This window comes from Taudactylus pleione, unplaced genomic scaffold (assembly GCF_031769625.1).
Source record: "Taudactylus pleione unplaced genomic scaffold, aTauple2 ptg001990l, whole genome shotgun sequence".
Lineage (NCBI taxonomy): Eukaryota > Metazoa > Chordata > Amphibia > Anura > Myobatrachidae > Taudactylus > Taudactylus pleione.
Window position 1 is genome coordinate 1,741,945 of NW_028286386.1, and position 27,559 is coordinate 1,769,503.

General features: G+C 43.8%; 1 protein-coding gene across 3 annotated transcripts in view; it reads left to right on the forward strand.

Annotated features, from left to right (window-relative positions):
* The window catches only part of RAB24 (RAB24, member RAS oncogene family), a 45,237-nt gene extending 19,918 nt beyond the window's left edge, over positions 1-25,319 (forward strand). Inside the window, exons 3-9 of one of the 3 annotated variants that reach the window (XM_088465498.1) lie at positions 6,586-6,654; positions 11,018-11,096; positions 18,740-18,807; positions 18,918-19,017; positions 20,054-20,104; positions 20,678-20,797; positions 24,913-25,319. In XM_088465498.1, coding sequence (XP_088321624.1) covers positions 6,586-6,654; positions 11,018-11,096; positions 18,740-18,807; positions 18,918-19,017; positions 20,054-20,104; positions 20,678-20,797; positions 24,913-24,977 — 552 coding nt within the window. In that variant the 3' untranslated portion in view covers positions 24,978-25,319. The remainder of the gene's footprint in view (positions 1-6,585; positions 6,655-11,017; positions 11,097-18,739; positions 18,808-18,917; positions 19,018-20,053; positions 20,105-20,677; positions 20,798-24,912) is intronic. The other 2 variants (XM_088465500.1, XM_088465499.1) reach the window with 2 other exon arrangements.
* Positions 25,320-27,559: the final 2,240 nt, after the last annotated feature.

Below are 27,559 nucleotides of genomic sequence, written 5' to 3' on the forward strand. Positions count from 1 at the left end.
TGTTGACCCTTCTTTTTCAAGACCTCTGCTGGAAAAGGCATTGTTAGTCACCAAACTGTTCTTGGATGGTTGGGAGAAGTAGCACTTGGAGGATATTTTGGTACCATTCATGGTTGTGTTCTTAGGCAAAATTGTGAGTGAGCCCACTCCCTTGGCTAATAAGTAACCCCACACATGAATGATCTCGAGATGCTTCACTGTTGCTTCTCAGCCAATGGAGTGGGCTCACTCACAATTTTGCCCAAGAACAGTTTGGTGAGGAACAATGCCTTTTCCAGCATGATGGAGCACCTTGCCATAAGGCAAAAGTGATAACTAAGTGGCAGAGCTGTAACTAGACTTTTTGGTGCCCTGTGCCAGAAAGAGCATTGACGCCCCCCTCATTTTTCAAAGGGACATAATGCACCCAAAAAAGGGGAATGGCCAGGGAATAGATAGGGGAGGCCAGGAGATGCTGGGGATGAAATAAGAGGAAGCTACAAGTGAGAATGATAATAAACAGAAATTTGACAGGCCCAAACAGCGCCCCCTGACCTGTGGTGCCCTGTGCGATTGCACCGGCCGCACAACCCTAGTTACGGCCCTGCTAAGTGGCTCGGGAACAAAACATTGAAATTTTGAGTCCATGACCAGGAAACTCCTCAGACCTTAATCCCATTGAGAATATGTGGTCAATCCTCAAGAGGTGGTTGGACAAACAAACACCCACAAATTCTGACAAACACCAAGCATTGATTAGGTAAGAATGGGCGGCCATCAGTCAGTATGTGGCCCAGATGTTGATTGACAGCATGCCAGAGTGAATTGCAAAGGTCTTGAAAAAGAAGGGTCAACACTGCAAATATTGACTCTTTGCATAAACTTAATGTAATTGTCAATAAAAGCCTTTGGCACTCATGAAATGCTTGTAATTTTACTTCAGTATACCATAGTAACCTCTGACAAAGGTCTAAAAACACTGAAGCAGCAAACTTTGTGAAAACCAATACTTGTGTCATTCTCAAAACTTTTGCCCACTAACCGTATGTATTTCTATACCCAAGTAAGAAATAACTGTTTTTGCTATTTAAGTTTTTTTTTCCTTGAGCAACAGGAATGCCAAACTCTCTCAGCATGACCTCAAGCTCCTCCAATAGATGATTGCATTTTTCTGACTGCGCTGGACTTGCCAGTATGAAATCATCCAAGTAGTGGGCGATTGTCCCCACTACTGTGAGTTCCTCAAGGCACCAGTTAAAAACAAGCAAAATGTTTCAAAATATGCGCAAGAAATTGCGCAACCCATGGGCTAGCATCTATCAACAAAAACTTTTTGTCAAATTTAAAGCCCATGAGCTTGAAACTATCGGGATGCAGTGGCGAAAGGCTGATTCAGGCCCCCAGTTACCAACGAAGGATAACCTCTTTAGCACTTACTAAAGGGGTTATGTCCTCGTTTCTGCATTTAAAAAACAGCGGTAATCTAAGATTACCGCTGTTTGTCACAGCATTACTATGGCGAGAGCGATGCGGCCCCCATTGACTGCAATGGGGACCCGGCGCTGCCTTTCCGGTTTCAGAGAAGCCTTCCAGGCACTGCTGGGACCCCGTGTCAAGCACATGCGCAGATGGACTGTTGCGCATATGCATAATGCCGGAGCCCCGTCGCTGGCAGTCCACCCGAGGACCTTGCAGAGGACAAGGACTTTGCTGGACATCGCCGGAGGGGTAAGTATTGGTAAATACCAGTTAATTTTTTGTTAGTATCACAGTGATAATTCCGCTGGCATTTGCCTTTGTTGGCAAATGGGGGGGCCTCAATACCCATCTTGGCCGTAAGGGTCCCTTTGCCTAGCCTTCTAATCATCCTGTCAAATTACTGCTACTGGACAGAACACTAGTCCTTGTCAAGCGCGTGAATAACAGACGCCTCTTCTGGGAAGGACAGGTGCTGAATGAGCCAGAACTTCCCCGTAGTCTTTTTCGGCACCAGGCCCAATAGTGACACCACCAGTCCCTTATTGGAGGCTTTGAGAATGGGCCAGCAATTCTGTCCAGGATCATTTAATAAAAATTGTTGGTTTTTTTATGAACTATGGGCCTGATTCAGTATGGATCGCAACTGCGATCACAATAGCGATTACGCACGCAGTCTCACTGCGAAGATATGGTAATGATTGTGGTTGCATTGCCATACACAGCCTAAAATAAGGACGCCCCCTCTACCTTACGCACATCCGTAATATTTAGCAAAACATCGGTATCATCGAGTACAATCACAGCCTCACACGCACTTGAACAAGGTCTGACATTGCTAACCTCATCGCACGCAATGCAAGCCCAAGCTGCGTATGGCATTGCAGGGGCTAATTTATGCACGCCCCTGCAACTGCTTTCAAACGAACTGGCACGCCTGCGTTTCGCCGACCACCCCCCCCCTTCACCACCCCCAAACGGTACTTCTTGTCAATCCCTCTGTGATGGGTCTGCATAGTCACTACGATTGCAATCCCGATCGCAGTGGCATGTTGGTGCACTGCGATGCATGTGCAGAACGCACCAATCGGCTGCGTGCGTAAGCACAGTTGCGATCACTGCTGAATCAGGCCCTATGTCTGGTTGCGCACTGACTTAAAAGTTATATGCACTAATATTCAAGGGGAAGAGGGGTAATGCTAAAGCCATCTTTGAAGCCTATATACAGCAATGTGGCTTCCTTGCCCTTTGGATATCTAGCCAGGCACGCTAGCATCCAACTTAGCTTTACTGGGCTAATTGCTTTTGTTAGAGCCACTCGTTGGGGGTAATATGGCATCTATTGTACATGTGGGGCAGGCTCTAGGGTCCTGTTATTATAATATAATAGTGTTCCCTCTAGCTCCGGCGGCAGGCAGGGCGCCGGAGCTAGAGAGGGCAATCTTGTGCGCGCGCCCGAAAAGGGGGCGTGGTTATGAAAAGGGGGCGTGTCTATAAGACGCGTCCCCTTTTCGTCATACTTGGGGCGTGCCCGGCGCTTACGGACATGCCGGGCAGCCCCCAAGCACTGCAGAAAGGGAGAATAGATGCCTGGCGCATGCGCCCGGCGTCTATTCTCCGACGGTGACCGGGTCACCGCATGTTTGTCCACCCATGGGACACTGCGTCCCGCGGGTGAGAACGGCTCCCGCAGGCTGTTAGGGCAGGGCGCTTTTTGCCCTCCTCCTGGAGGGCAGGGTGCTTTTTGCCCACCAGAAGGATGGCAGGGCGCCGCGCCCCGCTGAAACAGCCTAGCGGGAACGCTAATATAAGGAGGCAGACCCTGGTATCGTGTAATTATAATACTGATAGGGCAGCCTGTGATGTATTATTGTTATTACACAGCTAACACATGTTTATGTTATAGCAACTGCTGTAAAACAAATATTAAATATGTTGTACTGTCACCTTGTGCTCCGTTCCCCCCTACCTATGTCTGTACCCCTTCTGCTTTCCTGTGTACTCTGCCCTCCCACCTGTGCCCCCGGTTCCCCTCTCTTCATGTATGTACCCCTTTTACTCTCCTGTGCACTCTGCCCTCCCACCCCTGTTGCCCCCTGTTCCATTCTCCCCATGTCATTCTCTTTGCGAAATATGTCCTATACGTGCTTTAGGCAATGAGGCATAAATTGTGAACGGACCCAGAAACTGTGGAGTAGAACCCCAATTTTTTAAAGTGAGGGATCCTTGGGACCCACATTTTTTTTTGCTCAGCGCGATCAGTGCTCCTGTGATGATCATCCCTTTGTGGCACAATCTTCCTGGTTATGGGTGAGAAGCGTTCCACTGTTCGGGAAACGCTGTAAGAGTTGTACCCTATGGGCTTAACATTCTGATGTGGCCTCCTACTTGAATCCTCCAACCCTGCCCCAAGATGATCTCTTCTAAGTGGGGAAATGTTGCTCCTATGGTGGTGAGGGGAATGTTTATTTTATTTATTAACAGTAATTTATATAGCGCGCACACACATTCTGTAGTACTTTACAGGGAATATACCTGTACCCATTCACATCAGTCCTGCCACAGTGGAGTTTACAATCTATATTCCCTACCACAGGCTCACACACATATACACTAGGGTTAATTTTTTTATTGGGGGCCAATTAACCCACCAGTATATTTTTGGAGTGTGAGAGGAAACTGGAGTACCCGGAGGAAACTCACGCAAACACAGGGAGAATATACAAACTCCACACAGTTAGGGCCGTAGTGGGAATTGAACCCACAACCTCAGTGCTGTGAGGCAGTAATGCTAATCATTAACTAAATAAATACAACAGTTGAACATACAGAATAGGCTGTTTAAACAGTTGAACATTAATGTCTACTGTCACTTTAACAGTGGCTCATTTTGGAAAGAAAACATGTTGAACAGTGAAATGTACTGGCAGGAAGTGCTTAATGATTCTTCAGGGTCAAAGCTGGCATGTCTACTCACTGTTTGCTGTGTGGGATTCTGAATTGGCTGCTCAGGTAATGGGGCACATCCACTAGCAGACTTTGAAACGACTGCACAAGTACGACATTGTAATCGTGCAGTCGTTTCACAGTCTGTACTGTGCCTACACTGAACGTTCAGTCGTTCAGTGTAGGCACATCAATCATCCCCTAACATGCTCAAGCTGACGTTCTTGTCAGGTTGATCAGCATGTACGGGCTATAATTGATGTCGGAAACGGCCAGCGGGAGCGCTCATCGCTGGTCGTTTCCGACATTAATGTGCCTGATTCATGCACGTTTCATGAGCGATTGAACAATAACGATATTGTTCAATCGCTCATAGAAATCGGCAAGTGGATGTGCGCCTTAAGTCCTGTTCAGGTTCTTAGAATAGATATCATTGGTACCAGTCTAGCCCCTGAAGAAATTATCTTAAATAATCCAATTACTGTGAAGATAGTGACATCATGAAAAGGCAAGTCCCATATTAGTGGGTGTGGCATGGATACATAATGAATTATCAAATAGTGTGAGTAATAGACACTGCTGCCTAGATCTAAAAAACAAAAAAGTGAGCTGGTGAAAATGATTGCAGTGTGAGAAATAGGAGCTAGCTTCTGGATTAGAAATGGGAGCAAGTGTTTATACATGTGGCTGTAAATCATTTTGGGGATGAAACGGTAAAAAGAGTTGACTAATAGAAGTTTGCGGGTAGTGAATAGGTAGGTGGCAAATCCATATGTGAAGAATAAGTAGCCGATCACTTGAGGCAATTTGTATAATCACACTGCAATAAATCTGTAGTGACGTCAATGGAGGGATGTGTGCCGGGCATGTAAATCATGGGGATGGTGGGGCTGATTCGCACACAAAGTGACTAATACGAGTATCCATTCAACATTGGGTTCATGCCCGTGGAACTGTCATCATTAGCATCTGCAATTACACCAGCCCCATGCTAGGTGCAAGAGTTACATCAGGAAAAGGCTTCCCTTCCCTGTAGGTGCAATTTGAAAATCACACAGAGCTTTTGGTCCAACTCACAATAGGACAGATAAAGGCAAAAATGCTTAAATTTGCTTCTGTACATGCACTGTATGCAAAAAGAAATCTGTGCGACTTGAATCAGCCCCCGTGTGAGCTCGCTGTTTGCTATTGCAAATAGCACTTGGAGAATCCAGAATTGAAAATAGTAATAAATATGTACATCAGAATCGGCACAAATATATCAATGCACATGATTACTGGTAAGAAACAAAGCGTCAGTACATATCTTCCTCATTAAGAATCACATAATATAGCACAATCAACATAATATTGAACACATAAAATATTCTAAACCTAGCAACAAGATATAATAACTGAATAAAGTTAGAGGTATCAATAATCATGATCTAATCATACAAAATCAGCATCAGGGTGTAAGTACACGTTAGTCTCCCTTCCATTTTTATAATAATCCAGTTTTATGAAATTTTACGTTAATCCTCATAAAATAAAGTAAATGTTAAGAATTGTCATTGATAAAACCTATAAGAACTAAACAATATAATATAGAAGGTGTAAAAGTATGTAAATTGTACAAGAGTGGTAACTGAATAGGATGTTCAATTTGTGTGTGTATATGTGTGTATGTGTATATATATATATATATATATATATATATGTATGTATATATATATATAATATACACATAGAGCAGTAGAGGACCTAATGGCTGGTCCCATTTAATTACTGTATTGTGCTGTAGGGTAATTCTGCATACACATGTAAAGATTTTCTGTCCAACCATCCAATTAGTTGATTGGTTGGAATGAAAATCTGGTACGGTATGAAAGCAAATGACAATCAACAATTTGCTCCCAAGCGCCGGAAAATGGATACAAAATGTTGCTTGAACAAATTGTTTAGATCAAAAATTTAACAAACTTGTCTGACGACCATTTTCATCTGTTTTCTGGCATTTAGGAGCAAATTGCTGATCATCAGTTACTCCCATACGTTACCAGATTTTCATTCCAACCAGTCAGCTAGTTGGATGGTTGGACAGAAAATCTTTACGTGTGTATGCAGCATTAGTGATTTTACGTTTTATAGATTTTTAGTTCTCTCATTAAATGATGTACTCAATGATCTTTTTTTTTTTTTCAGACTATTGGTGCAGCATTTGTTGCCAAATCCATGAATGTGGGAGGACGCAATTTGACACTGGGAATCTGGGTAAGCACTAAATCAAACTATCATATTGATACACAGCTTTAATGGGACTATATATATTTTATTATTGTGCACCAAACTTCACCAAGGTTGTCATTGTGTCTGTTTCACCGTTACAATGTTAATATGCGATATCTCTATATTTATATGTCTCAGAAATATGGGGTGTTTTCACTAATTATATAAAATTACTGACTACTCCAAAGTAGCCTTATCCACAAACGTTATTTACTGTGACAAACAAGAAAATATAAAAAGGCAGAGCTATAGATTCTTACATTTGTAAATATGTCAGGAACTGATACGAAATTGTTTGTTATAGAAAATAAATATTGCATAAATTAACTATATATAAGATTGTCAAAATTATCAGACCACTCTGATCTCTTGATGTCTGTAATAATCACTTAATTAATGTGCTGTCATATTTTTAGAACCACAATAAATACTGGTATTATACTCTTAATTCATTATCCCTGCAACCACTCAGCATATTACAGCCACTGATAGCCCTTAATCTGGCCCAACTCTGAGTCAATATATATATAGACAGTTAATAATTATAACAGCCTTAAGGTGGCCATACACAGTGCGATGCACCGTGTAGTGCGACTGCCAATCCGTCAGCAGACGGATTGTGCTGTCACCGCCGGCAATCGTGCGGTCCCCGCTGACCGCATGATATGCCGGCTCCCCCCTCCTCCATCTGAATGGGATCGTACATCGCATCCCAGATCAGATGAACATGCGGGAAGATCTGGGGATGCGATATACGATCCCATTGGAGCGCGCAGCACGATATCTGGTATGATATCGTGCCCATACACGGCACAATATAGCACCTATATCGTGCCGATCCATCGGATCGGCACGTATATCGTGATGTGTATGGGGGCCTTTACTGATATCTGATTACAAGTAGCATAAACTGTTTACTTCTCCTCAGTAACTTAATCCCTCCTGCATCTCACAATTATTTCACTAAGGGGCATAACTAGGTCCCATGACCTCTTGTCACTCAGATTATGCATTTATACCTAAAATAGAACCTGGATGGTTAAAGGGATGGGGGCCCAGGGCAAGATATGCATTCTAGTGGAGTTCCTTGTATTGAAATCACACCAAATTCCTATTGCAGGTCCCTCTGTAGCTCTGGGTACTCCTTTGCTGAGGAGTATGTTTTGATATGCTGTTTCAGAGCTTTTTTAGCTTATCATAAAATAAATTTTCCAGTGACCCTTACACTGTATTTGAAGACTAGTCCTGTGTCAGCTGACACCTGTCTGTTATCTGTTCAAGTTGACTTGTAGTATTCAAATACTCCTTTGTGATCAAAGGGCAGGAGGTATAGAATAATAATATAAACACCTTGATTCGTAGTCAAGTCTGTTAACTCTTTTGATCATAGGAGCTAAATGTCTGAGCTGTAGTACCCCATGTTGCCATTCCTGACCCTGGGCATCTGTCAACACACAGTACAAGCCCTGGGGCTCATTCTAAAATCTGAATTATACTTCCCGATTCATATTTTTTTAGCATATTATATTACTTTACTGCTTCACAAAGATAAAAAAAAATACAATTACACTGACTATAGAACACTATCAAACTAAAACAGTAACCGTTTGTCACAGATTAATCAGTATGATTAAAAATTTGCACATTTATCAAGTGACAGTCTCACATCACTATATAGTCATTGATTAATATCATTATGTATTAAATGAATCTGGATTATAAACACAGTTCCTTCCAATAAGGAACTGTAAAGGTACAAAAGTATATTCAACGGTATTTACAGTAAAATGGATGCATGTGTAGTTATTTCATTTGACTGCCTTTTTTTTCTTTTAATGCTTGTTACACTGGCAATGAGACTTTGCAGAATCTTTTAAGGAGCTGCTTGTGACATTTTATTTATGTCCATTCTTGCTCTTTTTAGTTTTTTCTCATCTACTATTTCATAAAAGTATGTTAAACAGTTCTCTGACCAGACCACACGTATTAAAAAAACATGTGTTTACATTTACCATTTGTTACACATGTACACTTTCATCTATATTCAGCTTTTATACAAGTCTTCATGAGGCTAGGCGCCTTGTGGTCATCTCATGAATATGTAAGAGTAAACAGCCCATGTACTGGCAGGAGCATGCTCACTGTGTTTCTGGTACTGGCAGGAGCATGCTCACTGTGCTTCTGGTACTGGCAGGAGCATGCTCACTGTGCTTCTGGTACTGGCAGGAGCATGCTCACTGTGCTTCTGGTACTGGCAGGAGCATGCTCACTGTGCTTCTGGTACTGGCAGGAGCATGCTCACTGTGCTTCTGGTACTGGCAGGAGCATGCTCACTGTGCTTCTGGTACTGGCAGGAGCATGCTCACTGTGCTTCTGGTACTGGCAGGAGCATGCTCACTGTGCTTCTGGTACTGGCAGGAGCATGCTCACTGTGCTTCTGGTACTGGCAGGAGCATGCTCACTGTGCTTCTGGTACTGGCAGGAGCATGCTCACTGTGCTTCTGGTACTGGCAGGAGCATGCTCACTGTGCTTCTGGTACTGGCAGGAGCATGCTCACTGTGCTTCTGGTACTGGCAGGAGCATGCTCACTGTGCTTCTGGTACTGGCAGGCGCATGCTCACTGTGCTTCTGGTACTGGCAGGCGCATGCTCACTGTGCTTCTGGTACTGGCAGGAGCATGCTCACTGTGCTTCTGGTACTGGCAGGAGCATGCTCACTGTGCTTCTGGTACTGGCAGGCGCATGCTCACTGTGCTTCTGGTACTGGCAGGAGCATGCTCACTGTGCTTCTGGTACTGGCAGGAGCATGCTCACTGTGCTTCTGGTACTGGCAGGAGCATGCTCACTGTGCTTCTGGTACTGGCAGGAGCATGCTCACTGTGCTTCTGGTACTGGCAGGAGCATGCTCAGTGTGCTTCTGGTACTGGCAGGAGCATGCTCAGTGTGCTTCTGGTACTGGCAGGAGCATGCTCAGTGTGCTTCTGGTACTGGCAGGAGCATGCTCAGTGTGCTTCTGGTACTGGCAGGAGCATGCTCAGTGTGCTTCTGGTACTGGCAGGAGCATGCTCAGTGTGCTTCTGGTACTGGCAGGAGCATGCTCAGTGTGCTTCTGGTACTGGCAGGAGCATGCTCACTGTGCTTCTGGTACTGGCAGGAGCATGCTCAGTGTGCTTCTGGTACTGGCAGGAGCATGCTCACTGTGCTTCTGGTACTGGCAGGAGCATGCTCACTGTGCTTCTGGTACTGGCAGGAGCATGCTCACTGTGCTTCTGGTACTGGCAGGAGCATGCTCACTGTGCTTCTGGTACTGGCAGGAGCATGCTCACTGTGCTTCTGGTACTGGCAGGAGCATGCTCACTGTGCTTCTGGTACTGGCAGGAGCATGCTCACTGTGCTTCTGGTACTGGCAGGAGCATGCTCACTGTGCTTCTGGTACTGGCAGGAGCATGCTCACTGTGCTTCTGGTACTGGCAGGAGCATGCTCACTGTGCTTCTGGTACTGGCAGGAGCATGCTCACTGTGCTTCTGGTACTGGCAGGAGCATGCTCACTGTGCTTCTGGTACTGGCAGGAGCATGCTCACTGTGCTTCTGGTACTGGCAGGAGCATGCTCACTGTGCTTCTGGTACTGGCAGGAGCATGCTCACTGTGCTTCTGGTACTGGCAGGAGCATGCTCAGTGTGCTACTGAGAAACCTGTGACCTTTAACATCCAGCTTTTAGTACATTGGCTCTAATAATAATGTGAGATCAGTGTCACGGGAACCTATACACAGTAGCAAATGAAGATAATGCTCAGGGTGTTTGACAAGGAGAGGGTGAGGCATAGTTCTATAGATGAGTTTCCTCAATTATTTTAGGGTTGTTAAATAATTGCACATTTCAGGGTTGGATTTTTGAGAACTGCATGATAGGCCTGATCAGGGCTGGCTCCAGGCACGTACAAGGGCGCCAGGGTCTGGCTTTAGAAGATCTCCGCCTTCCACCCACCCGCTGCCATTAGTATATGAAGCCATGGGGGAGGGCGCAGGTGATGGAAGGGGCTGAGGGGGAGCACAGGACGGTGCAGGGTGACGAGATACCTAGCCCCGGCCCTGGGCATTATGGCCATAGCTCTTGTTGAAATAAAATTTACCTACAGACCAGGATTTCATATAAACAGACAGAAAACCATTATCCTAACATTTCATTTTTGTAGCATAAATCACTATATATATATGTGTGTGTGTAATATATATAATATATCCCTGCTGGCTTCTCATTATAGCTATGTTTAACGTGAAAGAAGCTATGGTGTAATATTTCCTGCCATTCTCTTTCTTGTGCTGATGCTGCAGTTTTTGCCTACAGGATACCGCAGGCTCAGAGCGTTATGAAGCCATGAGCCGCATTTATTACCGGGGGGCCAGAGCTGCCATTGTCTGCTATGGTGAGAACATTTTTAATGTTGCGACTTGAAAGAGATTGAGATCCGTTACAGTTTTATTTGTCATACACCGCAAATGTTACCTACCTATTATTTCCAAGGACAAGGATGGTTTTGTGTTTTATATTTATTTATTCATTCCTGCTCAGAGTCCTGGAGTTAGTAATTCCTGACGTGGATGGCTTCTTACTCAACATGCTATAGAAGAAGGCCTGTTGGTGTAATCCATGGTTTACATCCACTTCACATTATAGTAAAGTGCCCATATATATGGGTAGAATCACCACCATTCAGCTGGTGTGCATTCATGTAAACCTTCACCCAACTCATTTTGGGGAAGCAGGAATACTTATTTGAAGTACTTGTCATGGTTTTTGTTTTGTACGTTGATATTATCCTCCTCCATTATTTATATGGCGCTAAAAGGGTTCCGCAGTGCCTTACACAGTACATAAGCCGATGAGCACATAAGAAAAGTTATTAACAGTACCAAACAATGAATGGCAAGGACGTAGTTTATACACTTTGCTGTATTAGCGATGGTAAAACTTAAATAAGTAGCAAGGCGTCAGCAACCAGGTTTTTGCTACCGTTGTGAGGCGTTAAGAGTAAATGATAGTATAAGTAAGGGGAAGAAGGCCCTGCTCGTGAGAGCTTACATTCTAAAAGGATAATAATTTTATGTAATTTGATAATGGGCCTGTGTTTTTATTTACTTATGTTCCTATTCTTAATAAGACATTCAGAGTACCAGCTTTTACATTTTACTGAAGACCCCACTTTAATTCCTAATTTTCTACTTCAGGGTCCATAGGGTATCCACAGGATACCTTGGGGGTATAGGCGATGGCGGCAGACATCCAGGCACCACAGAGTTAAATTTTCAGCCTCCCAGGATGCACTGGGGTCCCTCTCCTATACCCCGCCCCCGAGCCTCAGGCCACTCAGTTTTCGTAGGTGCCTGGCCGGACCAGTCGCACCGTACAGAGGGGGGTCTTTTTAAGGCCCCTGAATATTTCTTCGCAGCTGTGGCTGCACAACTAGAGTGCTCCAGCATAGGACAGTCAGTATTGACGTCCATGCTGTCACTCCTACACCCCGCCGGTACCAGAACGCCGGTACCGATCCGGGGATGCTGGTAGGTAGCTGGGGTCACAGCTAGCGGTGATGGACTGTGGCCGGATGCACGGGGAACAAGGTAAGTGGCGGGGTCCCGCTGTGGGCACCCGTCGGTAACACAGTCCTGTTTGGTCCCCAGGCAGGGGGCTCCCTGGGGACCGGCTGCGCGTGGGGCCAGGTACTGATCCTGCGCCTTCCACTAGACCACCAGGGACAGCGGGCCGCAGCATGTGCGGTACAGCGCGGCGTCCCAGGGGTTAATAGCACGCCAGAGGAGAACGCCTTCCCTGTCTCACAGCCGGCGTCTCCCCCGCTGCACAGTGCCATTCCACAGCGGTCTGAGCGGGCTGTGTCAGCGCTCCTTCCCCCGGGCCCTGCCTTCTCTCTGCTCCTCGGTGGCCATTTTCTCACTACATGTGCTGGGGATGGCAAACGCTGCTGGAAGCTGATACAGATGCCATTGCGGTCCGGGTCCCCCGCATACCTCTCCTTCAATTAAGGTCAATGTATGCAGCACTGTTTCCTACCAGGCTCTGGTCTGTGTAGTTTATCGCAGTGCTTGTAATGCAGGATGTTATCTGTGCATTGTATGTGACTTAAATGCTAGCGCTGTTTGCCTGTACTTTCATTTCTGACTGTCAGCCTTTTCCTATCCCTGTTCTTCTGCTACAGCCCTTGCGGTGCGGTGTCGCAGGGTGTTTATTACCTCACAGTAAACGTGGTTTTTCTGTGTGGGAGGTCACATACGCTCCGTTCACACTCCTCATGTCGGAATGTGAACGAGGATATCCTCTTCCAGCTATAATGTACTGATATCATGTGCAGTTAGCGGAGGGATATGTAGACGCTGAGGGTTTATGGAGGGCATGTTGTATTATATATCACGCCCCATTTCTGTCACTGTGCCTGCACAAAAAAAAAGGGGACCGCCCTCGGCTGGCTAAGATGCTTACAGCCTTTGTGGGCAACGCCCCCTGCGTTTCTCCATAGGGGTTATCACAGCCTGTGGTGGTCTCATCACATGCAGGGGTCCCTGGACAGTTGATGGTACCCCAGTGTATCCTGCTTTTCGCCCCCCCAGGTCTCGCAGGAGCCTGTGTGGGTGAATTTATTGTCCAAATGGTATAGCACCTGATGGACGTTTTACAGGGGGAGTCACCATTTCGGCCTTCTAAACGGCCTTTCGGGTCTCAGACGGGTAAAGACATGACGTCTGATGACGGTGACATTATTGACTTTTTCAGACACGATCCCCTTAGTGCAAAGGAGGCGTAGTCTGGGTCTAAAGTCTATATACCTGGCCTTCTACGGGCAGTCTGGTTATTACATATCCCCCGTGGCTAAATCCAAATATGCCTTCTTTAAGGATAAGGGTGTTGCCACTGTAATTCCTCTATCTGGTCAGGTGGATCATTTAGAGGAGGCGTGGAAATTCCGGGTAAGCGGTTCCAGCCTCAAAAACGGTTGACCTTTTGCATACCCTTTTTGCGGATAATTACATTTCCGAATGGGAGTTACCTTTACGGGTAGATTCTCATGTTACACGCCTAGTGAGGAGTGCTACGTTGCCCATGCCCTCCAGGTCCTCTTTGAAAGAGGTTCCAGATTGCAAGGTGCAAATATATCTAAAATCCAATATTCCCTTGCTGGAGGGGCTTCCAGGCCGGCTATGGCCGTGTGCTGGGGGGCCAGAGCCATGGAACACTGAGTAGGTAACTGGATCTCTGCACACTGACTCTCCAGCAGAGCAGGTGGATAGTGGCAAATTCTCAGAGACTTTGCCACGTTCATAATGAGACGGTCTTACATATAGCCTACTCCTTTCCAGAATCTCCTCGGCAGCAGTAGCGGCTTGCCGCTCCCTGTGGTTGCGCTCTTGGAAAGTGGACGCAGATTCCATTTGGAATGCTTTGCCTTTTACGGGACGTCCTGTTTGGCCCTCGTCTGGACGCAATTGTGGCCCTGCAGGCAGCAGCTACGTCTGCGTGTCTGCCATCGGCTACAGTCCCATCGGGGTCTGGGACTTTGTCTTTTCGGCCCTGTGAGGCCAGGGTAAGTCTAAAATACAGCTTTCCAAGACAGTCAGTAGCCAGGAAATCTGCTCAGCCATAAGAACAGGCTTAGAGTACAAGACGTCCTACTCCCAAGTTGGATTATAAGCCTTCAGCCTCACGGGACGGGCCTCCTCTCGGGAGCCCCCAGAGTTGGAGGCCGGCTTCTCCAGTTCGCCCAGTGCTGGTGTCTGACCACCACGGACACTGGGGTAAGAGAAGTATTTTCTTGAAGGTATGTCCTCTCTTCCCGGTAAAAGCCTCCCAGACGGTTTTTCGTTACAGGTCTTCTGTCAATTCAGGACAAGGCCCTGTAATTTTTGAGGGTGTTACACTCTATGCTCCAGGCAGGAGTTATAGTACCTATTCCGTTGCCCCAAAGGGGAACGAGGTATTACTCCATCCTCTTTCTGGTACAGACACCCAATGGGGCTTACCAGGACATTCTCAACCTCGAATCCTTCAACAAATTCTTAAGGGTTCCTCGGTTCGGGAGAGGGACCCTGCATTCCATCATTCAATGGAGCCTGGGAATTTTGTGGTGTCGTTGGATATATTGAGGGTGACTACCTGAATATCCCTCTTATCTTAGCACACCAGTGTTTTCCTCAGGTTTGCAGTGGTCGATAAGCGTTTCCAGTTTCTGGCATTGCCCCTTGGTCTGGCCTCCGCGCCTCACGGTTTACCAGGGTCATGGTAGTTATGGCAGCCCGCCTGCGGATGCAGGGGGTCCGCTTGTTACCCTATCCGAGTGACCTCCTGTTGTTACCACGGTCTCCAGAGATACTTCAGTGCCATATGCAACGGACAATATCTGTGTTGCTACGTTAGGGCTGACTGATAAACTGGAAATGGTCCTCTCTGATTCTTCACAGAGGATGCTCCATATCCCAACATCTGAGGATCTTTGTGATTGAGGAAAAGATCTCTGCAGGCAACTGCGTACCTTTGCCTGTAATGCAGAGTTGCCAAGTGTCTATTCACTTGGCAATGTGGTTCCTGGGTTCCAGGATGTCGCTGTTCGACATGGTGGAGTACCCAGCTTCACTCTAAAGAACTTGATCCTCTCCGGATGGGATGGGTTGCCCCATAGGATAAAGTCAATAGGCTTTCCCCGGAGGTTTGTCTCTCTCTGGCCTGGTGGCTGCAGAAAGCTCACCTAAACAAGGGGCACCCCCTTTGGGATTGCGGACAGGGTCCTTCTGACGACGGACTCCAGTATCTGTGGCTGGGAAGCAGTGACGGGTCCACACTTGTTCCAGGGCAGGTGGATACCAGTAGTTTTTGCGCTTCCCATAAACATCTGAGAACTCTGAGCAGTATTCAAGGTTCTCCAGCATGCAGGACAGGTCCTCCACGGAAATACCGTGCAGGTACAGTCTGACAACGCCATCATGATGGCTTATGTAAGCCACCTAGGAGGTTCCCGAAGTCAGGCGACACTAACAGTGGTGTCCCGAATTCTGGCTTGGGTGGAAGGCTATATCCCCGCCGTCATCGGCAGTGTTCATTCAGGAATCCTCAGATGGAAAGCAGGCTTTCTCAGCCGTCAAGACGTGCATTCAGGGAAATGTCCTCTTTATCAGGAGGTGTTCAATCTTCTGGTGAACAAGTGGAGCCTTTCAGAGATGAGACTCTTCTGATAGACGTAGGTAGGTCCAGTGGACCTTCCAAGTTGTGTACCTCATCCCTCCGTTATCCCTTCTTCCTCCAGTAATAGCAAGAAGGAGGCACGCTCCTGCTGATAGCTCCAGCGTAGGCCAGATGGCACTATTACTCAGATCTTCGGAGCCTCTCAGTTAACACTCCGAAGCTGTTGCCTCTACGCCCGGACCTGTTGTCTCAGGATCCTGGCTGATACCCAGACCTGGGTTGTCTGTCCTTGACGGTGTGGCGGTGGAGACCGCCCTCTTAAGGTCTAGGAGTTTTTCCAGCTCTATAGTTAACAGGGGCTCTGTCCATGCTAAGAGCTCGGAAGTTTTTATCTGCAAGAATTTACCATTAGGTATGGTATACTTTCTTTCAGGTGTCGCCCTAGAGGCTAGGCTCCTCGGGTATTCCGGATATCCACAGGTTGGCTTTCCTACAGGTGGGCTTAGATAACGGTCTTCGCCTTGCTTACCTGAAGGTGCAGGTTTCTGCCCTGTTAGTATGGTTTCAGTGTAGGATTGCTACTCTTCCTGATGTCCGCACCTTTGTGCAGGGTGTACGTTATATTCAGCATCCCTTTGTTCCACCTGTGGCTCCTTGGGATTTGGCTGTGGTCCTTAGGGCTCTCTGAGGACCGCCATTTGATCCACTGGGCTCAGTGGATTTCAAATGGCTTACGGCTAGGACTGTATTCCTTCTGGCTCTTAATTTGGCCAGTAGGATCTCAGAATGGAAGGCTCTGTCATGTAGACCTCCATTTTTCTCATCTTTCCTAGGAACAGGGCAGTGCTTACCTTTACTTCCCCAGTCCTGTCTGCTGGTGAGGCCTATTTGGCTGTGGTACGGGCGCTAAGAATTTAAGTTGACCGTACCAGTCCATTTAGGAAATCAGACTCTCGGTTTTGTCCTTTCTGATTTCCATAAAAAGGGTTGGCCTGCCACTACGCTAACTTTGGCAGGATGGATTCACAGGTCTTCCTGTTCCATCCTCTATTAAAGCTCTTCCACTAGGTCTGTGGGTCCTTCGTGGGCAGCTCGACGTGGCGCCTCAGCGGTGATTGGCAGCCACGTGGTCATCTGTCCATATTTTTGTAAGGTATTATGATTTTGATACCTTCGCCTCTCAGGATGCTTCCTTTCGGCGGCGGATTCTCCTTACAGCACAGGAGCGTCCCCACCCTTAAAGTATACTGCTTTGGGACATCCCCAAGGTATCCTGTGGATACCCTATGGACCCTGAAGTAGAAAATATGAGATATGGTAAGAACTTACCCTTGTTATCTCTATTTCTACGAAGTCCATAGGGTTCCACAGGACTCCCGCCCTGTCGCACCTGTACTGCAGATGGGCTTTGATCTGGTCACCGGTTTCTCCGTCTCCTTTTGGTGAGAATGTGATTCTTGTGTGTTCCAGACTGTCTTCTCTCTCTTTTTTGCTCCTGCTCCGGCCTATGGCTTGTTACGAAACTGAGTGGCCTGAGGCTCGGGGGCGGGGTATAGGAGAGGGACCCCAGTGCATCCTGGGAGGCTGAAAATTTAACTCTGTGGTGCCTGGATGTCTGCCGCCATCGCCTATACCCCCGAGGTATCCTGTGGAACCCTATGGACTTCGTAGAAATAGAGATAACAAGGGTAAGTTCTTACCATATCTCATATTTTTGTTTCTTGTGACCTTTAATATTGCTGGGTATTTGTTAACATTGGTCATATCTGTACTAAACCATAGCACCCAATTATAAGTTTAGTTTCTAGTGTCCAACTTATGCTGGGTACACACCTGGCCGACCTAACGATTGGTGGGTGTATACACATTGTCTGCCCGTTGTGTGTGCTGACATCACAACTGTGCGGATATTTAAATTTGCCTGCCTAGTTGAGATGTCGGTCACCAATGGTCCCTGCAGCAGGTGTACGGATGGTCGCCCACACACACAGCCAGACATGCCGATATATCTGCAAGATATATTGACGACAGCTGTGCTGCAGGGCAGATGCGATATGTCTGATATCATCTGCACCCACCCACCACTGCACTACAGATATCGCCCGGTCAGTGGAACAGGAGATTTATCTGTCAGTGTGTACCCAACTTTGGACTAGTAAAAGCCAATAGTTTGCTGTGGTTTGAGCAAATATTAGCAGAGCCATCATTTGGCCATACCATGGCAGCCAGACACTTAAGTCATTGTCTAACGTGCTCTAGACATATAACAGCGAATTGCTGATTGGTTGATGGTTTAAGTGCACATCTATGCATTGTTGGTCAATGAGCCTTAACTGTATCTTTTTCCAGGCCCCAAATTTGTTTGCATTGCTGCATAAAGTTTGTACCTGCTATATTGCAAAGTATGTAGCAAAGCTGTTTGAAAAGAGAAACTTCTGCCTCCATTTCTGCAGATTATATTTTCAGAAGTACAGAGACAATGGTGTAAAATATATTAAAAGAATTTACCGCTATATATTTGAGGAGGGGATCCAACCAGAATGTAGGCAATTTCTGAATGTTGATATGGACTTTAGGTAGACAACCAAAATGTCAACATGTTCATAATGTCGCCATATAACATTAACATGTCGACACCACAATGTCAACATACAGGTTTTTTTGCTTCTTTTTAGGGTTAGGCTAAAAGAAGCAAACTATGGTCGACATGTCTATTGTTGACATTAATAAAATGACAACATATTTGATTGTCAATCTTTTCTGTGATTGGATGGTTGGAACTTCCCATTTAGTCACTTTTATAACATGAACAGTCATGAATTTGCCCATGTAGAGTCCTGACTAGTGGTTGGTCCAAGTATACAGTTTGTTATCTTGTTACAGATATCACAGACAACAGCAGTTTTGAAAGAGTGAGGTTCTGGGTGAAAGAACTGCAAAACTATGAAGAGGTCAGTGTGTGTGTGTGTATATGTATATATCTATCGCAGTTTGTTTTTTAAGCTTTTTCTAAACAGGGCCTGCCCCTGCTCGTCTAATAATGAGTTTCTTTCTGTAACAGCACTGCAAGATTTACATTTGTGGGACAAAGAGTGACCTTATTGAAAATGATAGGAGCATGAGACAGGTTGATTTCCATGATGTGCAAGATTATGCAGATGGTAAGATTATGGACACTGTACCGGATACACTATGCACACACGCTAGGGCCACATACCCCCCATGGAATTATTTCTGCTAGTAAATGTACATGGTGAACATTTTTCACAAGCATTTGTTCTAGTGTTTGTGCTAGGTGTCCCGATGTATTTAGCTGCGGTAAATTCAGAAGATAGAACCTGATGTTGAAAACTGGGGTACAAAAACAATACTCACACAATACTAGCAACAGCAGCCGGGGACATGGTGACACTGGAAGCAATGATTTATATTGTCGTACCCGTTAAGATGCATGTTATTAGCTAGTAAAACTAATGTAATAAATGCCAGAGAGTATAACTCCAAAACTTTAGTCTCTGGCTCTCATGCTTTGTATTTTCCAGTTCTTTTCCTATTCTTTAGGGGAGATGTATCAAATCTTGGACAGAGATAACGTACCAATCGGCTTCTGTCACTTTTCAAACACAGCCTGTAAAATTACAGAAGCTGATTGGTTCTCTCTCTCTCTCCAAGATTTGATAAATCTTCCCCTTCTATATTATTAAACCTTCTCCTGTAAATTTTGTTGTGTTTTTATTTTGTAGAGCAAATATGGTTTGGCCTAACTTTAATGGAAACTGAATTGCAATATTTATTATGTTAGGCCGGGAGACACTGCAGCAGCTAAGTGTAACTAGCTAAGGCACAGGTTCTCAAACTGTCCTCAGGACCCCAAACAGTGCATGTTTTTCAGGTCTCCTCACAGAATCGCAAATGGAATAATTAGCTCCACCTGTGGATCTTTTAAAATGCGTCAGTGAGTAATGAATACACCTGTGCACCTGCTGGGTGACCTGTGTGGGGTCCTGAGCACCGAGTTTGAGAACCACTGAGCTAAGGTATCGGATGTGATATCCTGAAACTCTCTCTTCAGCCAGGTATTCCCTGCTGCTGTGCTGAACCTACTGGATCGTGAATGATCCATATTGCTATTTGGGACTTCTGCTCACTTTCAAGGACTGCAACGATGGTTTTAACCTAGTTTTCATCTTTTTACAGAGATTAAAGCTCACTTGTGTGAAACATCTAGTAAAACAGGACAAAGTGTAGGTAAGAGCTGTTAAACTAATCTATAAATAATGTTAGATGCATTAACGAACCCAGCATATGGCTGGTCACCTCAGTCTCCATCCCTGTTCGATCCCACCCACTCAGGCTGGCCATGCCACCTTTCTGCTGCCTTCCTCCTCCATCTCGCCTACCGACCAACAGCTAACGCCGTAAGAATGGCTGTGCTCTGCTGAATCACGCCAGCACATGTTGCCATGCAACAGTCATAACAGAATGTTCATCCAAAAAGTAGATTACTGCCCGCTTCAAGTTAGAAAAAACAATGAGTAAAAATCTACAAATGTTGACTTATCCACTATTACAGGTCATTAATGTATGCATAGAGCCTACTGTGCAAGTTATAAAGAAAACATTAAAAACCTATTTTATTTTTCTGTTTTTAGGCTTAAGTTGAACAAAAACAACCCAGTACATTGTGTGATTTACAGTACAGACATTTTGATGCAGTAAACTGCGTTTGTGTATTACTTGCAGTTTGGCGGGAGAGATCTTACTATTATTGCCCTTACCGTTTTTTTTTCTTTTTTTTTTGTGTGTGTTTATGTAAACCAGATGAGCTTTTCCAGAAGGTTGCCGAAGACTATGTAAACTACAGTGACTTTCAAGTACAAACAGGTGGGCCACTAACCCATAAACACAATCCTCTGGAACATGCTTCAGAGACTTCAAACAGTAGGTTATTGGCTTGTGTAAGGGTCTGCTGAGAGAAAATGTTAATTTATGCAAACATACAGTATTTATATTGTTTCTTTTAGTGGGCTTTCTAAATTAGACCTATAGCTTATCCATATATTGGACTAAATATTTTTTCCCATCTATCCAAAGTCTTCCCCCTTTTCCATCCTCAACGTTACAATGTTTTGATCACTTTCCTGATCGGGTCTTATCACCATACAAATACAATCTAGGACAGCAGTGTGGCCACAGTTTGAATTTGGTCAAAATAGCAATGCTCCTAAGATATTATATAGCTCAATTAGAGTGCGACGCATGTTACTTACAACATGCATCCGTAAAGAGTGTCCCAAAAATGTGCAATACATTTTAAAATGTGTCCAGCTCTGCAATAGCACCAAGTATATACCAGGTAAAGAAATGGCAAATGCGCCAGGATTACACCAAGGAAAAGTTGAGGCTTGATAATGTTATTAGTAATTACTGAAGTCACATTGACAAATTTGTACACAATATAGTACTGTAATGAAGTATCATATACAAAAAATAGAAGTGTCTGGACAGCATTATTAATAAATGTGAAAGTCACATTTACCTTGTAAATATAATTACATCCAGACACAAAACAATTTAATTTGAACTTTGATTTTTTTATGTATAAACATATTTGGCCTTTCCCTTTTAAAAGTCAAATGGAAATTTTAACTGCCACTGTCCAAGAGCAAATGTCAAGTAAGGCGAATAGATGACCATTAATTCATATGATATAGCAGCCAGATAGGATCCAGGTGCTATCAGCCAATCGGAGACAGCCTCTGATCGTCATCATCAGTGCATATTTTGTACCAAGGTTCGAGCACCCACAAGTGTGTGTCCTCCTGACAGGCATATATCCATCTGTGTCCCCAGGTCTACCCATTTAATTGCTTTCACCCTTCCTGCCCTTTCCCTGCACAGGGAGTCTCCAATGCATGTACATATTATTGCTACAAAACCCTATATTTCACATTATAATCCCTGATGTTCCTTTGCCAGATGATATTTCATAAAACTAAATCCATAATACTCTTCATTGACTTGAATATTAAACTAGCCCATAGGTTCTCAAACTCTGTCCTCAGGGCCCCAAACATTGCATGTTTTCCAGGTCTTCTCACAGTATCACAAGTGTAATGATTAGCTCCACTTTTAAAATGTGTCAGTGAGTAATGAATACACCTGTGCTCCTGCTGGGTGACCTGGAAAATGTGACCTGTTTGGGGTCCTGAGGACCGAATTTGAGAACCACTGAACTAGCCCATATACAGCATGCTCTGACTGAGGGGTATGGCCAGATAAATATTCTGTGTAAAGAGCTGCGGAATATGTGTGCACTATATAAATAACTGTTAATAGTAATGCCCGGCCACAGTTTTGCTGTTAGGACATGTTTGGATATGTAGTTCCACAGCAGCTGAAGGGTCGCATGTTTATTACCCGGGGGTCATTCGTCATCAAATCAACAATTTCCGAAAACATTCTACCTTACATTCTATCATTTCAATAAAAATTTGTATAATAAAACCTGCCATGGGTGTAAAGAAACCCCCCAAATCTTAGGCTGATAAAGTACATTGGTTTTGAAGTTATACCTTTTAAAATGGCAATTTTTGTAAAGGAAAAATTTGCTTTTAACAGGTTTTTTTTTAATTGCTTTTGCAGCTCACGTAATGGAGCTAGAGAGTTGAGTAAGGTCTCATTTTAAACCTCTTTTATGGGCTTTCATTATGGTATATAACACAGAAGTATGTTTCAATAAAAAAAAAAAGTACATTTTTAAAATCAAGTTAGATTTTCAAAAAGCCGTATTTTAAAATTTTTGAAAAAACACCCGAAAAATTGTTCATACTGTTAATAAATCCCCAAAGTTTTATTTTGGGATCACTTGCTATAAGCGCTTTCATTTTTGAGTGATTCATGAAAATTGTATTTATTGAGGAACTATGAAAAAATCAACAAAACATTATTGTTTCCAGTTCACTTCATTAGAAGAATGCATGTTCCACTTCAGGTGTGTTTGGGGATGAGATTCTACAGACAGCGCCTACTCCCAATTTGTGCAGGTGCGCAAACTTAAGTGGAAAGATAATCCATATGTTGTTTAGGTCCACCTTTTACATTTCCTTGGACCACTACAAATGGTCCAGGGACAGGTTTGAGTGCGCTTTAATGAAGAAAAGAAGTCTCAGTCACCCGGCCAGGCAGAGAAGACACAGCCCAGCTCGTGATTTCCACAGGTTAGAGGAGCATGTGATGGGCTCCTGCAATCAGAGCTTAGCACATACTCCTCTCACCCCTCAGCGGAGTCTCATGGGAATTATTTCCCAGTAGTGCATTGCTACAGTAACTGCTGGACCCCAACTCTCCAGCCACGGCCGGGACAGTCAAAACAGCTGTGCTGACTAAATGTTCATACACACGTAACGATTTTGTAACCAATGATTATTTTGAAGAAGTTAAAGATTTTTTGAAGTGTAATGAATGATTTTTACAACGATGAATAAAAAAATGTTCCTTCCCTAAATGAAAATGGTTATGTTGGACAGTCTGAAATAAACTACAAACGGGAACGTGCTTGAACTATTTTCTTTCATCATTATAACTCAGAAACTGAACGATTTTTTTAGCGATGTTAACGACAAGTGGTCAAAAACTCATTACGTGTGTATGCACCTTAAGCCGCTGCCCTGCACCCTGATTAGCGATAGATTCGCCATAGTCCCATAGATTGTATCTAACTGCTGTATATGACACCAAATGGTGGCTCGCATTTATTCTGGAGAAAGATGACAACATTAAAGAAGTGTAAGTGACATTCCTTCATCCAGCTGGTCCATCACCATCTTTTTCATACCAAGGGAAGCCAGATGTTTTATGGATTCTTATGGTAGATGTATTGTGTAAGGTGAATCCGTTAACTCCAACAGGTGGAATGTACACCCTTTCTGAAATGGAAATACTAAAAACAATTTAAACCTTCTGCCAGTTCCAACCCATCAATTAGCACCAATGGTAATGATCCATCCAGTGTAAATAGCATAAGAATTTTAATTTATCTTCACACCCAAAGAATCAATTAATACGCCAAATTATTGCAATCTGAACCAATCAGGCTGAAACCCTGTGTTGATTTGGTGTGGAATGGAAACCCTGTGTTGATTTGGTGTGGAATGGAAACCCTGTGTTGATTTGGTGTGGAATGGAAACCCTGTGTTGATTTGGTGTGGAATGGAAACCCTGTGTTGATTTGGTGTGGAATGGAAACCCTGTGTTGATTTGGTGTGGAATGGAAACCCTGTGTTGATTTGGTGTGGAATGGAAACCCTGTGTTGATTTGGTGTGGAATGGATTGTCTGGACTTTACTCCTTACTGGAGAGTAGCCTCATCTTGTCACTCAGTCATTTAGGAACTAGATATTGGCCCTACTGAAACCATGTTAAGGCTTTTATTTTACAAGTTTACCAAGGCAAAATAATGACGGTTTGCAGTCTATAAGTGATTATTCCAAGTAATCAGCATATTATTTCAGTGCATATAGGAATTTACTGAAGTTCCTTGCACTAGATCATTTAAACCCATGCAAGTTACTGAGCATATACTAACTTTAAGCAGACATGACCCCCTCTAAATGATGGCACTAATTTAAACTTAAAGTTCCAGGGGTCTTTCGCACAAGTGGTAAAGTAGGGAGCAGCCACAGTGAATAGTCATGGAAAGTAAGCCAAAATCGGTACACAGGCAATATTGTCATAGAAGAAAGGATCAGCAGCTAGTGACAGGCACACTAGACTGAGTACTAGGTTTGACCCACTTTGATACAGCCTGGGGGCAGGCACGTGCCATTCAATCCCTGTGACGCTGGCGAGATTGCACCAGTGAGTTTATCTCCCTCACTCGATGACCTGGCCCAACTGCGAGCGCACCTGAAACTCTGAGATGTATTTGAATTAAATGTAATGTTAGAAGAAGTGCTTAACATTGTTTTCAAATGAAGGGATAGTTGTAAAATGCACTGTTATAAAGCATAAAAGTCAATATTCAAAGCTTTACACTAGATTTTTATTGTCCCCAGAGCCAAAAGGAGTGGATTTGAATGATCGGAAAGAACTCACTTCATATGTCTGCTGCCATCACTAAAAAGATATATGTCCATGATGCTGCCAACAATGACATAATTTTTGACTGTCTTTGTGCTGTTTTATTTTATTGTATTTTAAAGCGTCTTATGCAGTGACATTTGCCCAGCGGTTGCAAGATAGAACTTCAATACCTCTTTTTTGGGAACTGTTACCAACTTCCTGATATGCGCAACAATCTATTTATGCACGTTAAGTATATGGCATAAAGGACTATGACTTTGAACATAAAGGAAATTATCTATGTGAAAAAGAAGAAAAAAAAAACCACATGAACTATTTGAAGTTTTGGATCTGTTTCCCTGGCAACATTTACAAATAAAAATTTGTAGTGTTCAGATGATTTCTTAGAACATAGTCTGCAAACAAGTATGAATGGGTGTGTGTTATGAAAGTGTATTATAGGTAAGAGTTCTCTACAGTAAGAGCAATGTTGATGTTTGTTTTACCACAAATGTATGCTACTCACAGTTTATTTTTTTTAAATAAGTGCTTCATTGCAGTAATTTTTCACTCCCAAAGTTGCATTCTTCAGAGTGTAGTTTTCTGCCTTGCAACATCACATGCAAGTAATCAGATAGTGCTGGAAAAAAAATAAAAATGAAAACACCTGTTTAAGGGGCCTATGTATCAAAGCTTGATGAGAGATAAAATTCTGATAAAAAGTATTAACCAATCAGCTCCTAACGGTCATTTTTCAAACACCGCCTATAAAATGTAAATTAGAAGCTGATTGGTTGGTGATTTATATCTCAAATTTCTCTCATCAAACTTTGATACATAGGCCCCTTACATTGGGCAACCACATACAGCCAGTGTGACCTCAATGTGCAGCGTCATGGAGTCTTCCAATGTCTGAAATTGTGCAGGAGGACTCAATGTTCCAGAGAAGCCAATAAAAATGCTTGATTGGGTTAAGTTCTGATGACTGATAAAACTGACATATGGCTAACAGCAATGTGATGCTCATCAATTCATTGTGCGACCACACGTGGACAGGGGCATTGCCATTCCAGAAGACACTAGAAAGTATTGCTGCAACATGGGGTGAAGATAATCACTCATTACGATTAATTAGTGGTTAGCATTGACCATGCCTACTAAGGGGAAACCATGCCAGGAAATACACCCTATAACATTCTGAAACCAAAAGAACCCTTTCTCAGCAGACACTCAGGGCTGTAGAGTTCTTTACATTGTCTATACAGCTGTACTCCCACATTTGTCCAAATGGTGAAAAGTAATTTATATGATTTTATTGCCTTTCGACACTGCTCAGCAGTCATTGTTGGTGCTCTATACACCACCACCAGATTAGTAAAGGTGGACTGCAATTGGACTATAATGTACTTTTTTTTTAAATAAAACTTGCTCTTTGCAGCACAACTTAAAATTAGCAGTTAACCTGCAGTTGTTTCCCTATTTGCCTTGCACTTATAATTAATGCACGCATGTCATGATCTTGTTGCATGTCTTTCTGTCCTGTTACACATTACTAATGATGTTTTTCCCTCTGAGTCTTATACAGATTATGCCTAGACACTTTGTGAAACTTGCCCATTTTCTGTATATTACATATCCATATGCTGGGTACACACTTGCAGATATATTGGGTGCCAGTTGGCCATTGTGTACCAGCGATATGTCTGACCGACGTCGTTCACAGACATTGCGTCGGCTGTGCAGCACAGCCAATGGCAGGTAAATCGTGCTGGGTGTACGGGCAGTCCGCCGACCACCCATGCACTTGCAGCAGAGGCCGCGGGGAGGGGGCGTGTCAGCGGGACCCACGGCCAGATGTTGGTTGTTCATTGTCTATGACCAACTATCATCTGCAGATCATTCAATCTGCAGATATATCTGTCAGGTGTTTATCCAACATTCGATTCCTATAAATATGTTAATTATTTTGGAAATGTTCATGATTAAATAATTACAGCAATCACCAGTTCTCTTGAACATTAGCTGCCAAAACAACATGTTCTTATCAAAGTTTTCTTTTTTATTTTATAAATAGTACAGTCCCAAATACAAGGTCTCATTTATAAAAATATACAGAGTTATCAAGTTTTGACTATTTAGTGCCCAGACATTTCCAGCACCTACTATACCCCAGTGTAACTACAGTATCTCCCATGGAATTCAGGGAAAAGGATTAATCGGGTAAGAAACAATTAAATTTTTGCTCACAAAATCTGTTTTTACGATAAATTTATTTTGCTATCAAAATAATGTAAAGTTTCGGTGATTCAAAACTGACTTTTTTCCCAATCTTTATTTTCAATATAAGTGACAAAAGTAGCGAAGAAATAAATGTTGTAAACATCATAAGACAATAGTTGGAGGTCATTGAGTGAAAATATAAACAATATCCAAAAGTCCAACGTTAATAAATGATGTGAAAGCTCAATCTCAAAGCTTAGAATAAAGAAATACAACAAAGTCTGGGGTGGTACCCTAATAGGGTCAGAGCCACTACTTGTCCAGGTGAGCCTTTTTGTATCATTGGGAGGGGAGTTTTTATACGGTGAGCAGTTGGCAATGCATAGGAAGTTGGCCCCCATCTAGGCCTTGAGTAGTGGA